A 17190-nucleotide genomic window follows, 5' to 3' on the forward strand; every position below is an offset into this window, starting at 1 on the left:
TGTTTTCTCCCCTGGGCACATTGCATATTTTAGATTTCTGCTTAGACACAAAATTAAGATGGAGATGCTCTGTGACATCTGTGTTGACCCAAGCAAAAAGGGAGACATTACTTTAAACAATTTTATTTCACTTGTTAAGAGCACTTTCATCTTTTAGTCTTTATCTATTACTGCATAGCATGTTACCCCCAAATCTGAGGCTTCAAACAACCGTTTTTTCCTTCTCTCTTATGGTTTTGGTGGCTGATGGACTTGGGTGGCTGGTTCCCTTTGGTCCTTGTAGACTTGCAGTGTTTTGGCAGCTGAATTTGGAGTTGCCTGAGGGCTTCTTTCCTCATGTGACTGCTGCCCGGGCTGGGGGCTCCCCCTGTGACTGTTCCAAGGCTGGCTTGGGTTTTCTCACAGCTGGGCACTGTGGTGCCTCCCGTGACCTCCTGCACCTTTGAAAGGGGGCAGTTGCCCCTTGGCTTTCCTTGTTGCCTTGTGAATATGCACTCATTATTCATTTTCTGATTTTCAAAGAGAGGTTGGAAATTCAAATTCTTAAGTGAAATCTGGTGATTCTGAAATCTTGGCTTCTGAAATATTGGCCAATGATTAACATTTTAAAAATTACATTGTGCTGGCCAGAAAGCACTTAGCTGTATATTCCCAAGTATGGGGAATAGAAGCCAAGCATTGTAGACACAGAGATGAAGTATACGAAGAGAGTGTCTTCCCCTGTTTTCCTCATTCTTAGACAAAAATGAGTAAATTAATTGTAACAGTAATTCAGTAATGGCATTTTTACAAAATCTATTCTGTATTCAAATTGCGTGGCTATTCTTCATCTAAATGAAAGTCTAATGATAATTAAAATGCATCATTCAAAAGAACAAAGTGGGGGAAAAAAGCACTGGGGAAGTACCCTGAGGCCAGCACAAAGAAGGTAATACAGGCAACCTCATGTTAAGTGAAGGACAGGGAAGTGTGGCATGCTGCAGTCCATGGGGTTGCAAAGAGTCGGACACAACTGAGTGACTGAACAACACATTAAGAAAAATCACAGAAAGCTGTGATTTTGAGAGGGCAGTAAGAACGAAACCTCCTTCTGTCTTGCACAATATAGATAGACCTTCTGGTGAAGATAATTTTTCAACATGTGTTTTTTTTTTTAATGTTTTTATTGAAATAGAGACATAATGACACTTCTTATGTGTTAGCCTTTTGCCTTTTTAAGCTGAATTGAACTCTTCAACTTTGCGAGACTTAGTTTTAAAATGCTGCATCTCACACGAGAGAGAGAGAAATCTGTTCGAGTCTATTGTTGATCCCTCCTGGTGCATTATTTTGCATATGAGGGAGTTCTGTAAAGATTCAGTTGTGTAACATATATCGTTACTGTGGGTTTGTCCTCTGTGACAAGTGTTATGGGAAAGGCCTTGCTGGTGGAGTAAGCTATTTTCTGGATTCTAAAGATTTTAGGAGAAATATAAATGCTTTCAGTGTGTCAGGATGTCCATTAAAATGACCATTTGCTGGATGTTACTTCTGGGAGTTGACTTTATCAAGTATCTAATTGAAACCTGTGAGGATAATTTGTCAGACATAATGGACCATTGTATCAATAAATTATGTAACCTCCATTGATAGTTTCACTGAAACTGAATTCGTTTTTTTAAAACTTTCTCTGAATGAAAATAGTGTTGGATATATTTAACACTCATATATACATATATTTAGTCTTAATGTCATTTCTGAAGACTTTTTTAAGAACTATGTTGATGAAACACTACTTTCGTACTTTCAGTGGGTGGCAGAAACATTGAAAAACAGGGATTAAAGAATTAATGATCGTTAATAGCTATTTCTTGAACAGAATACTCTCATCAATTTCTTTTGGGTGGAATGATGCTGTTAGTAAATGAGTTCATAGATTCAATGGGTTTTTTGACATAATATGTGTAAATATAATTTGACTAGGGCATGCATACGCATACCCAACTCAATAGTTACATAGTAATTTTACATATCCTAGAATTTAAATATGGAAAAATTTTGCTTATAGTCATCTAATTAGGTTTTCTTTTCCTAAATATATGCCCAGGAGTGGGATTGCTGGATCATATGTCAACTCTGTTCCTAATTTTTTGAGGAACCTGCATACTGTTTTCCATAGTGCTACACTAATTTACATTCCCACTTAACAGTGTAAGAGGGTTCCATTTTCTCCATACCTTTTCTAGTATTTGTTATTTGTCGACTTTTTAAATGACAACCATTCTGACCAGTGTGAGGTGAAAACTCTCATTGTAGTTTTGGTTTGATTTCTTTAATAATTAGTGATGTTGACCATCTCTTCATGTGCCTGTTGGCCATCTTACAACATACAGAGGTTTTGATGCTCTGACAGTAAATGTCTTCTTGACTTGGCATCAGGAAAAGAAAATACCTTGTGGATTTGGTGTCAAGGCCCAGATTATTTTACCAGTCTAAGGCAGACATCGATATATTCCTTTGTGAATATTTATTGGGTGTCTACTGTGTACCAGGCATTATTTTAAGTGCTGGGGATACAGATAACATGACCAAGGTAGGCAAGAATCCCTATTCTGATGGTATTTACAATCTAGAGTTGATAAAGCAATCTTTTTTATGCTCCCCCGAGATACCTGTAGTGGTCTGTAGTGGACCTATTTAAAGGGGTGAAATCTTCTTTCTTCATTTGACTTTCTAAACACTAGATTAGAACTGAGCAGAAAAGCATTGGCACAGCCTGAAATAATCTTCAACTGTATCACATGCCTTCATAAATGTGGCCACGGGTTATTCGCAAAAGCACAGGCAGCTCAAATGAGTCAACTGAGTACAGTGTCCTTGCTTTTAGAGGCGGGCAGCTGAGAGACTTCCACGTAGGACCTTTATTGTGAGGCTACAAATAGATATGGATGCTGGGCAGAAGTATGTTGTGAAAACATGAGTGAGTCACCCACACTGGTGTCGTTTAAGCAAACTCTTCTGCCAGCTTCTCTTCAGGAGGTCTTGCCTACTCAATGACAGGAATTTACATTTAAGCATTCATTTCAGAGCAGAAATATATATATATGCATATATATGTAATTAGTATTCACACACATTCTCAGTTATATACATTCAATAATCACACATATATATGTAATGATATATATATCACATTATGTGTGTGTTTGAGTATATACATATGCACACACCTATTTCGAAGCAAATCTTGAGAGGCATATGGATCATTTCCCATGGAACTGTGTTCAAAATAAATCAATTGAGGCTCTGGAGGCTCCAGTCAGTTCAGTTCAGTCACTTAGTCATGTCCAACTCTTTGTGACCCCACCCATGGACTGCAGCACACCAGGCTTTCCTATCCATCACCAACTCCCGGAGTTTACTCATGTCCATCGAGTCAGTGATGCCATCCAACCATCTCATCCTCTGCCGGCCTCTTCTCCTCCCGCCTTCAGTCTTTCCCAGCATCAGGGTCTTTTCCAATGAATCAGGTCTTTACATTAGGTGGCCAAAGTATTGGAGTTTCAGCTTTAGCATCAGTCCTTCCAATGAACACCCAGGATTGATCTCCTTTAGAATGGACTGGTTGGATCTCCTTGCAGTCCAGGGGACTCTCTAGAGTCTTCTCCAACACCACAGTTCAAAAGCATCAATTCTTCAACACTCAGCTTTCTTTATAGTCCAATTCTCACATCCATACATTACTACTGGAAAAACCATAGCTTTGACTAGAAGGCCCTTTGTTGGCAAAGTAATGTCTCTGCTTTTTAATGTGCTGTCTACGTTGGTCATAGCTTTTCTTCCAAGGAGTAAGCATCTTTTAATTTCATGGCTGCAGTCACTATCTGCAGTGATTTTGGAGCCCCGGAAAATAAAGTCTCTCACAGTTTCCATTATTTCCCTGTCTATTTGCCATGAAGATGCCATGATGATATTAGTTTTCTGAATGTTGAGTTTTAAGCTAACTTTTTCACTCTCCTCTTTCACTTTCATCAAGAGGCTCTTTAGTTCTTCTTCGCTTTCTGCGGGTTGTGTCATCTGCATGTCTGTTATTGATATTTCTCCCAGTAATCTTGATTCCAGTTTATGCTTCATCCAGCCTGGCATTTTGCATGATGTACTCTGCATATAAATTAAATAAGCAAGGTGACAATATACAGCCTTGACATACTCCTTTCCCAGTTTGGAACCAGTATGTTGTTCCATGTCCACTTCTAACCTCTGCTTCTTGACCTGCATACAGATTTCTCAGGAGGCAGGTCAGGTGGTCCTGTATTCCCATCTCTTTAAGAATTTTCTTAAATTCTTAAATTCACAGTTTGTTGTGATCCCTTGTGGCTCAGCTGGTAAAGAATCCGCCTATAATGTGGGAGACTTGGGTTCGATCCCTGGGTTGGGAAGATGCCCTGGAGAAGGTAAAGGTTACCCACTCCAGTATTCTGGCCTAGAGAATTCTTTGGATTGTATAATCCATGGGGTCGCAAAGAGTTGGACAGGACTGAGCGACTTTCGCTTTCACTTTCACACAGTCAAAGGCTTTGGTGTAGCCAATAAAGCAGAAGCAGGTGTTTTTCTGGAACTTTTTCCAGATATAATCAAATTATAATGGCAGCATAGATAGCTGCATGAATTCTCCAACTTGCCACATACATTTGAGCCACCATGCTTCTCTAAGAGGACTCTGAAGCTTCCAGAGTGGGTGTGCATGGATTCCTTAAGTGTAGGCAATTAAAGTTTAGCCTGGGCTTCTGAGAGTAACTGAACTGCTTTGCCAAGAGTTGACCTTACATTCTTCTGGGGTCTAGCCCTGGCTTGTTTCCTGTTCTTAAGCAACAAAATACTAGAGCATTGGCTTTCTGAGGTCCAAGAATATGCAGTGCTCTCATTGCCCTTTTCAGTAAGCTCCACTGTAATAATGCTCTATTCCCCTTGCCCTGAAGTGAAAGTGTGTTAGTCCCTCCGTCATGTCTGACATTTTGTGACCCCATGGACTGTAGCCCATTAGGCTCCTCTATCCATGGAATTCTCTAGGCAAGAATACTGAAGTGGATAGCCATTCCCTTCTGTAGGGAATCTTCCCAGCCCAGGGATCCAACCCATGTATTCTGCATTGTAGGCAAATTCTTTACCATCTGAGCCACCAGGGAAGCTCTCCCCTTGCCATGAGGATGCATGCGTGCTCAGTCATGTCCGACTCTTTGCAACCCATGAACTGTAGCCTGCCAGGCTCCTGTGTCCATAGTATTTTCCAGGCAAGAATACTGAAGTGTGTTGCAATTCCTCCTCCAGGGGATCTTCCTGACCCCAGGGACTGAATTCGCGTCTCCTGCATTGGCAGGTGGATTCTTTACCACTGAGCCCTGCCATACTGTTAAGTAAAAATAAGGGCTTTTATCTTCACTATCCTGAAAACTTGTCCTTTCCACAACTGAAGTCTCTTATGACCAGGCATGTGAACTCATTGCATTAGATTTATATTCTTTTTTGCCAAGTGGGTATACTGTTCTATTAATTAAATTGTTAAATGTCGATTTAACAAATATTTATGAATAGGTTAGTCTGTGGGTAAGATACCGATATAAGGAACACTGTTTTGATACTTTGTGGCAAGTCTTTGTCATTTAAAAGCTGTCCTTCTTAGCTTAATGGAACACAGAGAAGAGCTTTAATTTAAATTGTTGTTGGTTGTGAATGACTGAGTACAGTCTAGAGTGAAGACTGAGTGAAGAAAGTCATTTAAATTTTTTTCAGGAATAAATATAATCCTATTTTCACAAACCTTTTAGTAAAAGAAGACAGTAAGATTTTTAGGATTTTAGAATTTGTTGAATTTTGTGATATTTATGGAGCCTAACAGAGCACATTTTAAGGGAACATGTTTCATAATAAGGAACATTTATAAATATAAATTTGGCATCTCCAACTTTGAGGTTTTATTTTAACATACTGCTGTGCTGAGAATATTCGATCAACCTGCTTAAGTTGGAAATGTATCATTTCTTACTCATATATGATATTCCTCAATAAGATAGACACTTCTTTACGAAGCATCATGCGCAATTTGTAACAGCACGATTAAAGCAACTGATAATTACTTTACTGCATGAAAACTATAATAATTTCATCTTTCCTGAATGTTACACTTTGGTACCAAAGTGCATTTCTTCCTTAAAATGGAAATAGAAGGTGATGTGTTAATCTGCACCATAAACATTCCAGTTTGGGCAGGGTTGTCTGTTGGAATGATCCAATTAGGTTGTGTTGGTAAGAAAACAATAAATGTGTATTCAGTTACAAAGTAAAGGGCACTGCACTGTTTACATGCCTCCAGGGTATGTTGTTCATTTCTTTTCCCTGGAAGAAACTTTAACTTTAGATAATTTGCTTCATTTTATGTATAAGTTTTGAATGAATCCTATTTGATTGAAGTTTGTTTTTTTGTTTTACCAAATTCTATTTAGCAGAAAAATATTTGGTTGTTTTTTTCATGTGTATCACCTTTGTCAACTCTGTTTTCTTGGTGGTCAGAAAATGATGGTCATTTGAGCAGTGGTGAAGATCCCAAACAATGCTAAATTATAAAAAATATTTTGTGTTTAGCTTGAAATCATTTTGAAATTGCTTTCTTTTGAATAAGATAAAATTAAGCATTGTATGAAATTCAAATAGTACAGAAACACTGCATAGAAGATCGTTTTGCCCTTAAATCCGTGACCCAGGAGTAATCATTATTAACCTGTTCATGAATATCTTTTTGTGTCTTGCAATGCTTGTGTAAACAGTTCACTGTATAGGATTTCCTGTAAATGAGATCATATATGCAATCATATATGTAACTAGCATTTCAAGGAAGTCTTTCCACCTCAATATGGGTCTTGAACACAGCATTTTTAATGGCTGCATTTCTTTATACATTGGTGTATGTGCTATAATTTACTTAATAAATTCTCTATTAGTGGACTTTTAGTTTTTTTTCAGTCTTTTCATTTGTAAACAATCTTGGTGCTTAACTCCACTTTCCTTCTTTGTCATTACCTCTTTAGCTAAATTCTTAGCAGAATGTGATTGCAGTATATACTTATTTTATTTTTGATATTGATTTCAGGTTACACTTCACAAAGGTATACTTTAAACTTCTAACAGTAATGAACAAGAGAGCTGACTTGCTCACCTTCTTGCAAAAACAGAATTTGTCTCATATTCTCATTTTTGTCATTGTGTCTTAAAAATGACGGCTCATTTTTATTCCATTTACATTTCTTTGATTTTTAGTGAAAGGTAATATCCTTCCATACTTATTGCTTACTTATGTGTCTTTATATTTGTACACTTGGGATATTTCTCTTTGGGGCATTCATTTTTTCTCATTGGCTTATAAGAACTCTTTGTATAATAAGGATATTTTCCCTTTGCTTGTCAGAAATATCACAAATGTATTTTTCCTAGATCTGCTATATATCTTTTAACCTTATTTATGATTTCTTTTGGGATAAAGCTCTCAATTCTTATGTAGTTAAAATCTTCAGTCTTTTATAGTTTATTATATTCATGATATATTTAGAGCAGTTTCCCCACCCCAAGATTAGAAAAATATTTACCCACATATCTTAATTCTTTTATGTTTTCATTTACATTTTTCATCCATCTGGACTTAATTTTTGTGTAAGGTTATACTGGTATTTGATGTTTGGACACTTCAGAGGATCTAGATACATATTCACAGTTCTTCAAACAAAACAATATTGTAAAGCCTCCCTTTCTTGCTATCCATTCATTTGGACTTGGAACTGAAGCTCTTTAGTAGAGATTTTGGCTCATACTTTTCTTCAAGCAGAGAGAGAATTTGTTTTTCAAGTCTTGCCTCCTTTTTTCTGTTCCTGCTGGGCAGTGTAAACAGAAATCCTGTTTATGACGACAAAGCACTTTTAGGCAGAGATGGCACACTAAGGATTCGGCAGCTGTGATCTGTCAGGAGAAAAATCATTGATTTATAGTCTGTAGCTACACAGGTGAAGTAAAAAATGAGGGCTGTGTATCCATTCTTCCTTCCTAGTGTAGATGAATGGTCTGTGTAACTGCTGGTCATTAACCATGCTAGCAGGTAGTTCTTATTTTGATAGAAGAAGGAAGATTGCCATTCGGGTGCACCTCAAATTTGGACCATATAAAAATCAGTTTGGGAACTTTGAAATCCTGTCCCAGGATTCCTGGGACCTGATCTTTGGAGATCTTGATTTAGTTGTTCAAAGTGAAGATGTATTTAGTTTCTCAGTCATGTCTGACTCTTTTGCAACCTCATGCAAAAGCCCGACAGGCTCCTCTGTCCATGGGATTCTCCAGGCAAGAATACTGGAGTGGGTTGCCATTTCCTTCTCCTTCTCCAGGGAATCTTTCCCACATGTCTCTCCTGTGCTCATGCACTGACAGGCAGATTCTTTACCACAAAGTCACCTGGGAAGCCCAAAGTGGAAATAAAAATTCAGTATTTCTTTTCCCTAAAAAACAAAAAGCAAAACAAACAAAAACAACCGTCCCAGATATTTTTCGTGTGACTCAAGTTTGATTTAGGTACTTGCATCATCTCATCACTTATTTTTGATCTTGTGGCTTTACATTGGGGATCTGGCATCAAACTCCTGCAGCTAATTCAGGTTTGTTTGCTTATTTCCAATGGCCATGTTTAAGAGTCATTAGGCTGCATCATTTTTCTTGGCTAAATTTCAGATTCAAATGCTAGAGAAGTTTAATTTATTGATCAACATTCTACACAGTTTCAATAGATTACAACCAACACAGGCTGAAATTTCTTTTTATGGTTAGCAGACATTATTTTTTAAAGTCTTGAAATCTAACAATAATGTTGGTGAATATTTTAGCATTTTTGCCCCCAAAATATTCTTTTCTCATTTTACTTGGTTGATAATTGTCAAAGAGATAGAAAATCTTTTGTATTTTAAGGCAGTTTGGGGTTAATTATTAATCCAAGTAATATATTTCTTAATAAAGAGGACATAAAACAACAAAGGTCATTCTTTAGTGTTATATGAAGATATTAAATGTACTAAATTGCGATAAAGTCAAACTTGAGAGCATAAATGTTGAATATGTTATCATCTTGAATGCATTTGCTTTATGTTAGCCATGACAGGTGTGATGTCCTTGACTTATCATGAGTAGCTTACAGACAAAATGCTGGTGCTACCAGTTGTGGTTGGATTTTTTTTTCTATCTTGCTCCTATGGTGAGATTTCTTCCTTTTTTTCATGTTCTTATCACTTTTTAAAGTTTATTTATTTGTAATTAGAGGATTATTGCTTTACAGTATTGCGTTGGTTTCTGCCATACATCAACATGAATCAGCCATAGGTATACATATGTTCCCTCCCTCCTGAACCTCCCTCCCTCAAGTTTCTTTTATGCTTGATCTTTCTGAGATTTCAGTTGACTTCTTGGCCCTTCTATAAAACAAGGACCATCTTTGGTTTAACGTTATACCCTCGTGTGACAGAAAAATGTTCACAAATTGTTTTACATGTGGATTTGGACTTTCATTGCTATAAAGGGAAATAAATCATTTTGTTTTATTATGGTTGTTGATTCCGTGTGTTTGATACTACAAGGAATGAAAAGAAGCAACGAGATCAGTGGCTGTAACATTGCCGTCTAAGGCTTCTGTGGATTCCAGGTGGTGCTAGTGGTGAAGAATCCACTTGCCAGGGTAGGAGACACAGAGAGCTGAGTTTGATCCCTGGGAAGATGCCCTGGAGTAGGACATGACAACTCACTCCAATATTCTTGCCTGTAAAATTCCACGGACAGAGGAACCTAGAGAGCTGTAGCACATGGGGTTGCAGAATTGGACATGACTGAACAGCACACCTAAACCCTGGGAAACACTGAGAATCTAGAGCTTTTGCCCTCTTTTCATCTGAGGAGTAATCTTCATCTTTTCCTGTCACTCCTATTGACTGTCACTCTCCATCTCCTTCCTCTGTTGAAAGAGAGAGAAGTAATTGAGACAGATTGGGAAGAAGGAGACGGGAAGCAGGAAGAAAAGAAAACCAGCATCTTATCGTCTCTCTACTTTATTCTTAGCTTTTTATATGGTATTATCATATTCAGTCCAAATAATTATCCTGTGAAATAGCCGTTGATTTTCCAGAGGAGAGAATTAGGATTTAGAGAAGTTCATAAGTAGTGGAGCTGAGATTAACGTCCGATATCCCTGACTCCAAGACCTGCTGTTTGTGCTGAGCCACCTGGAGGAGACCTTGGAAAAGACCTAGTTCAGCCTCTTCATCTCTTATCTGAGTAGATTCATTATGTGTATGTTGTTGTTGTATAGTCACCCCGTGTGTCCAGCTCTTTGCGACCCCACGGACTATAGCATGACAGGCCTCTCTGTCCCTCACCTTCTCCTGAAGTTTACCCAAGTTCATGTCCATCGCATCGGTGATGCCATCTGGCCATCTCATCCTGTGTTGCCCTCTTCTTCTTCTGCCCTCCATCTTTCCCAGCATCAGGGACTGATGTGTATGTTACTGTTCATCAAAAACACATCTATCAATGACTGTGATAAACATTAGACACATTATCTAATCTGATGTTCATGTTACAAGGCACAGAGAGGTTAAGTAACCTGTTTAAGTCATTACAGAGTAAATGGTATACAGTCTGGATGTCAACTTGAGGTGATCTGACTCTAGAGTCCATTTTTATACAGTACAGTATGGGTACTATGCCTCGATGTTTTTCTCCTACATGAAGAAACTGTAATTGACAAAGATTAAGTGACATTCCCAAGGTCATCAGCTCTTTGGTGGCAGAACAGGGTCCAGTCTCTGGGTTTTCCGAGGGCAAGTTGTTTGTTCCTTCCTCTGTTGTGCGGTGGGTATCATCTGATCAGAAATGGAATAAAATAAAAACCAAATCAAAATGGAGCTGGAGTGCTTTGCTACACCTGATTCTGCCCCCCTCAGAGTTCAGCCACGTACATTACATTCTCATGAATTGCTAGGGAGTGTGTTCCTCTGTGGGGAATCAGATGTAGAAGTGTTTTTATGAGCCATAGCTATTAAAAATGCACATATCCATACATTATTTCCCTTTTATATTCATGAACACTGACTATAATACATCAAAAAAGGGCTTTTTTGATAGTTCACTTTACAAATTGCTTTAAATTCTAGTTAAAGTTATTCATTGCATGAGATTATTTTTTAAAATTTCTGTATTGTCAAGAGCAGCATGTCAAAATGTGATGAAAATAGTTCTTTTCTCAGAAACACTGGAAACACCTCTTGAGTTTAAGCAAGTTTCCAGTGTAATGTGTATAATAAATCATCTGTCGCTGTTTTAAAATTGTCAGCAACAAATGGAAACTGTAGCACTTAGCAAAGGATCAAGTCCTGAAATAAAAATAATCTTACCTTTTTAACGATCACATGACTTTCCATAAATCAAAGCTGTTTTCTGGAAGAGATTAGTTGCTATCTTTATTGGATGAGCAGTCATGGCTGTTGGCCTTTGATAAGCGGGACCTAGGGTGTGATTTGGGCGTCTTCTTAGGTTCCTTTAGTCCTGGGTGCCTGGAGAGCATGTGGGGAATGGTGTATAGCATGATGAGGGAAAGAGAAATACAGATGATGCTGGAAACCTTGCTCTTGCCCCTCACAGAGGTTAATAACTACATGAAATCAAATTTGTTGTTGTTGTTATTTAGTTACTGAGTCATATTTAACTCTTTTACAACCCTATGGAGCCTGCCAGGCTCCTGTGTCCATAGGATTTTCCTGGCAAGAATACTGGAATCGGTAGCCATTTCCTCCTCCAGAGGATCTTCCAGACCCAGAGATCAAATCTGCATCTTCCACATTGGCAGGCAGATTCTTTACTGCTGAGCCACCTGGGAAGTCCATCAGATCAAATAGAGTATTCTTTATCTCATATTCCTCCTTTTTTCACTGTGTTCTCTCTTACAACCAGGCTGTGTGCTTTAGTTTGATCCTGCAGTAGCGATGAGAAATAGTCACTCATCCATACTTGAGAGAGAATGGTGCAGTGGCACTTCACCTGTCACCTGTGCTCAGAGCATGGCTTGTCCTGCCATGAGGAGCCTTCTATCCCTACTCTTTTATGTCACACACACTAAAATAAAGCGCATGCACACAAAAAGGTAAATGACAAAGACATAAAAAGCCCAGTATCAATGCACAGGAGGTAAAAAAAGTGCAAGTCTGAGAAAATCCCAGCCGCATGCATACCTTTTCCCTTTGCCAAGGATGCAGTAGTAGTTGGGCAGATAACCATACTTCAAAGACTTGTGCCACAGTGAGCATGGATTTGTGCATATCATTTAACCCCCTGAAACTCAATATCTTCGGGGATAAGAGATCAAGACTGATACTATTTAGTGGGCACTGGGAAACCTTTTTCGCTCTTCTCTGCATAAATGCAGCCTGGTTCTACTGGCTTTGTTTATCATTCTGCTTGCTGCTCCCCTAGGAAGAATGAGCTGGATACAATGATTATGTGTGCAAAGGCTGTAAATAACAAGATGGTGCCCTTCGGCCATGCAATAGAGTTTATGTAAATAGGGTCCTCTTGAAACACTCACCTGCCAGACTTCAGACCTAAACATCTTGGACAAAAGTAGGTGTACTGAGGTATTTAGAATGTGTCTGCACACTGTGTGAGGATCTAGTCTTTTTTACTTGTCAACTCTTGCTTTTTTATGTCATATCCAGCCGAACCTCATTATTACATAGTGCTGTGCTAAAGGATTTTTGTGTTTTCCCAGTTGAACCCTACCCTTAAAAGAGAAGAGTGTACTATTGTTAATGTCATTCTGAAGAGAATATTACTAGCTCTAAAGCCACATTAAAAAATATTTCAAGTAATCATAATAAGAGTCTCCTGGGATGGCTTTTTAGTGGGGATACCACTTAAAGTTCTGTAAATCAATTTTAAAAGAAATATATTTATAATGTATACAGTATATGTATACATTATATGATTATATGATATTATATATATGTGTATGTATATATGTATATTTATAATCCTTTGTTCTTATTATGCTAAGGAGCAATATGGGTTGATTCTCAGAGATACATCTACAGGGTGACTTAGCCACAAAGGTTTAGTTACTCATGTTCCCACGCATTTATTACCTCTAGAGAGAAAGTAATTTGCAGCTCTTGTGGACATTTACACTAGACAATGAATATTCAGTAGAATATTTTTTGGAATTTATATCTTAGAGACTGCAGGATAGAGGGCAAATCATTTTCTTCTATTGTCTTTGCTCTCCTTTCCTCTTAAAAAGCTTTCCTCTATAGAAAATAGCTATTGTGCATAAAGTATAGCTGGTTATAAGTACGTGCTGTGTGCAAAGTGAAATTCAGCTAAAACAAATAATGAAAGTAACCACAGAGAGAGCAACACCAGAAGTACTAAGTCACTTCTACACACTTGGTGGGATTGTATAGTGTGATTTTATATATGGAAGCGTCAATTAATATTTTTTTAATGAGTATTGGAGTCACCCTTTGCCTTCTGTAGTCAACCGCTAGTCATTACAGTCATAGTACTTAGGAGCAATTCAACCCTTGGAATAGGCAGGAATGGCTAAATCATATGTGTGTGAAATAGAAGGGGATATCCATATTGGTTAAAATCAATATTCTTTACATTTGTTTGATATGTTTGTGACAGCCCTCGAAATAGCATGCTCATGTGGTTTAATTCTGCTAGTGACATGACACATGAAAAAAAATAAGGCATGTTTCTATTAACACCTCTGTTTTCTTTCTATTAGGGCGTGTTGGAGAGTTTCCTGGGCACCGCTGTCTCTGGAGCCATCTTTTGCCTCTTTGCTGGTCAACCACTCACTATTTTGAGCAGCACAGGACCTGTTCTCGTTTTTGAGAGGCTTCTATTTAATTTCAGCAAGTATGTATATAGATATCAAATTATAAATTAGAGTTGTTGAGTTGTAGAACATTCACAGTCTAGATAGAGCACGAAATAGTGAACTGGAAGTTCCTCAGTCGTGTCTGACTCTTTGCAACCCCGTGGGCTGTAGTCCACCAGGCTTCTCTGTCCATGGGATTCTCCAGGCGAGAGTACTGGAGTGGATTGCCATTCCCTTCTCCAGAGGATCTTTGTGACCCTCTGTTATCTCCAGGGATCAAACCCAGGTCTCCTGCATTGCAGGTGGATTCTTTACTGTCTGAGCCACCAGGGAAGCCTGTCCAGAATAGTAGTTAAGTGGAATTTGGAAATTTTAGCATCTGGAGATCAATCTCAGAGATGGAGTCACCCAGCAGGTGTTAACATTTGATTTGGTGGCGGTCCCTCTGTCGTATTACCTCTCCCCCTCCCCCATTTTCCTCTGCCTTATTGTCCTGCTTTGTGCCTCTGGAGGCTGACACTGGTGGACCCCAGCACACAGGCTCCTCTGCCCTCTGGCTTCCTGTTGGGTTTGGCTAAAGCAGAGCTTCAGGAGCACAGGAAGGCTGAGAGGTCAGGGTGTGTCTGCTTCCCCAACCCCGCTCAGTCACTGCTCTCCCGGGCAGTCTGGCAGTGGCTTGTTCCATCCAGTGGCTCCCCCACCCTGGCTCTGCCCTCACCAGGCTCTGGTGACTCTTCTTTCCTTGGCCTTTCTAAGCTGTTGGGGATGGGACGGGGTTAGAAACTGCTTCCTGACATCTCTAGTGCCTGAGAACCTTGGCATTTTTGTTACTCATTCCTCTGTAAATAGTTCCCATCTTAAAAGTTTTCCTCAGAATCCCATCGAGGTTGCCTTCTGTTTCCTGCTATGATCCTGGCTGACACTGGAGAAGTGAAGTGACTTGTTCAAGGTGGCATAGCTTGTCTATGAAGAGGCCGGGTGCTCCTGTGGTCCACTGCTCCTAAACCCCATTCCTGTATTCTTAACTAATGATAGATTTCTAGAATCAGCTGAGTAACAGCTAACATCTATTGAGTGCTTGGCCATGTTCCAAGTATTATCCTAAGTGCATTACATGTATGCCCTCATTTATTTCTTGTAGCAGTGCTGAGAAGTAGGGACTATATCCTGTTTTATCGATGAGAAAGCAGGCACAGAGTAGGTAATAAATTGCTGATGGTTGTATCAGCCAGTCGTTGGCAGGGCAGGGATTTGAATCCCTGCTTTCTGACTCCAGAGCCTGAACCTCTTGTGGAATCACTCGACATTACTAATGGGCTTGGCAATTGTGGTACCAGTATTTTCTTTTAGAAATTGATGGATCATTTTATGATGGGGAAAATTGAATTAACAAAATTATCTAAATAGCCACATTAGCGCACAAATGGCTTCAAAATCAAATTGGGAATTCCAGCTTCTTTCTAATGAACTTGATACCTCTGAGAGAGAACTGCCTTTACTGGCAGATCTCAGTACAGAGATAGATTGCAGAACTTCATATGGCTTGCTAGCATTCCTTATTGGAATTTCCATATACTTCTACTGTTACACAGTTTTAGGATTTTAATGTTAGAAATGTTATAACCCACTTAATGCCTTGTAGATTAAGGACTCAAATAGTAGGCTTTGAAATTGTGTGGGGACTTCCTTGGTGTTCCAGTGGTTAAGACTCTGCCTGCCAATGCAGGGCACACGAGTTTGATCCGTAGTCCAGGAAGAGCCCACATGCCTTGGAGCCATTAAGCCCATTCACCACAGCTACTAAGCCCATGTACCTAGAGCCTGTGCTCCACTACTAGAGAAAGCCCTTGCACAGCAACAGTGCCGTCATAAATAACTAATAAATAGATAAATAAAATCTTAAAAAATCAACTTAGAAAGATAAAATTATTAAAAGAAAAGAAAAAGAAAGAAACCATATATGCTGTCAAAAGTGATCACGAGAGAGGAGGGAATGAGAATTTAAAACAAGCGTTTTGAAAACTGGGTTGAGGGCAAAAATTGAAGGTCTTCCAAGCATTTAAAGCTTCAAATTTTAAGTAGTGTTATGTTCTCTGTAGATCTTTACCACAAATTCCTCCGTTATAATTCTCAGGAGACCATTGGAAAAAATTCTGCTCCTGTCAGTTTATCAAAAGAGTCAAACAACTTTCATATGTTTAAGAAAACATCGTGTGAGACAAGAAAGCCTTTGTGGGAAGATTAAACAAGCACGTACTATAAACAGGGACAAATGTGCAACCTTTGCAGAAAGATTTATTGTATGCAATGTGATCAGAGCCTTAATCTACAGAAAATGTTTGCACCCTGGTTTGCTTTAAATAATTGTAGGATTGAGATTATTTCCTTTTGCTAATAAGCAAGTTCCTTTCTCATTTTCCCTTCTGTTTCGTCATCATTGGAAAGGTAAACATAGTTTCAAGTGATTTATCTGCAAATAGCTGTAAAGCAACAAGACACATTTGAGAAACTGTGCTTTAAATCCATCAGGGAGCAACATATGACACTTATGTGGCAAACCTTATTCTTTTATTCACAGTGCTATATAATTTGCTTACATATGGTAACAGCAGTGCTGATATGTCTAGATACAGAGTATTTGTGCAGACCACTGTTTCCCAAAGTGTGTTTCATCATTTACTAGTTCCATTAGATTCTCAATGAAAAAGAAAAATCTGTGATACTAATAAGTCTAGGAAGTGCTGTACATTATTTATTATATTCCCCTGTTGATAATTCACTTTTCAGTTCAGTTCACTTTACCCTTCAGTTTACTAAGGGATCTGAGAAGTCCTTCAGTAAAGAAAGTGTTTTACTATCTTTTGCCCAGGTTTTCCCCATCATATTTTACCTTCTTTTTTTTTTGAGAAATAGATAAATTCTTGTTTTGTGAGTTTAGTGGACTCAAACAGTAACTCCAAATAATCCACAGATTTATCTCTGACTTGGAATATAGGATTTAATATTTGCCTTATCAACTGGAAAACCATAAAAAGGCATATGAAAGATATGCTGTCACTTTTTAAAATTAGTAACAAAATGAAAGAATAGCTCACAACTTTCCAAAACACACATAGTTTTGTTTCTCCAATTCTGCAATCTCATTTGAACTATTTTTACCCACTGTATTTCAGTAATGGGCTTCCCTCATGGCTCAGTGGTAAAGAACTTGCCTGCCAATGCAGGAGGCATGGGTTTGATCTCTAGGTCAGGAAGAT

The 17190-nt window shown here is 38.6% G+C and overlaps 1 protein-coding gene across 7 annotated transcripts in view; it reads left to right on the top strand.

Annotated features, from left to right (window-relative positions):
* Positions 1 to 17190, top strand: part of SLC4A4 (solute carrier family 4 member 4) — a 368998-nt gene that overhangs the window by 270748 nt on the left and 81060 nt on the right. For all 7 annotated transcript variants that reach the window (XM_055434873.2, XM_055434874.2, XM_088836384.1 and 4 more), the window contains one exon: positions 13838 to 13971. In XM_055434873.2, the coding sequence (XP_055290848.2) occupies positions 13838 to 13971 (134 nt within the window). The remainder of the gene's footprint in view (positions 1 to 13837; positions 13972 to 17190) is intronic.

This window comes from Moschus berezovskii, chromosome 5 (assembly GCF_049115385.1).
Source record: "Moschus berezovskii isolate FMDL1 chromosome 5, NW_MosBer_1.0, whole genome shotgun sequence".
In the NCBI taxonomy this organism is placed as follows: Eukaryota; Metazoa; Chordata; class Mammalia; order Artiodactyla; family Moschidae; genus Moschus; species Moschus berezovskii.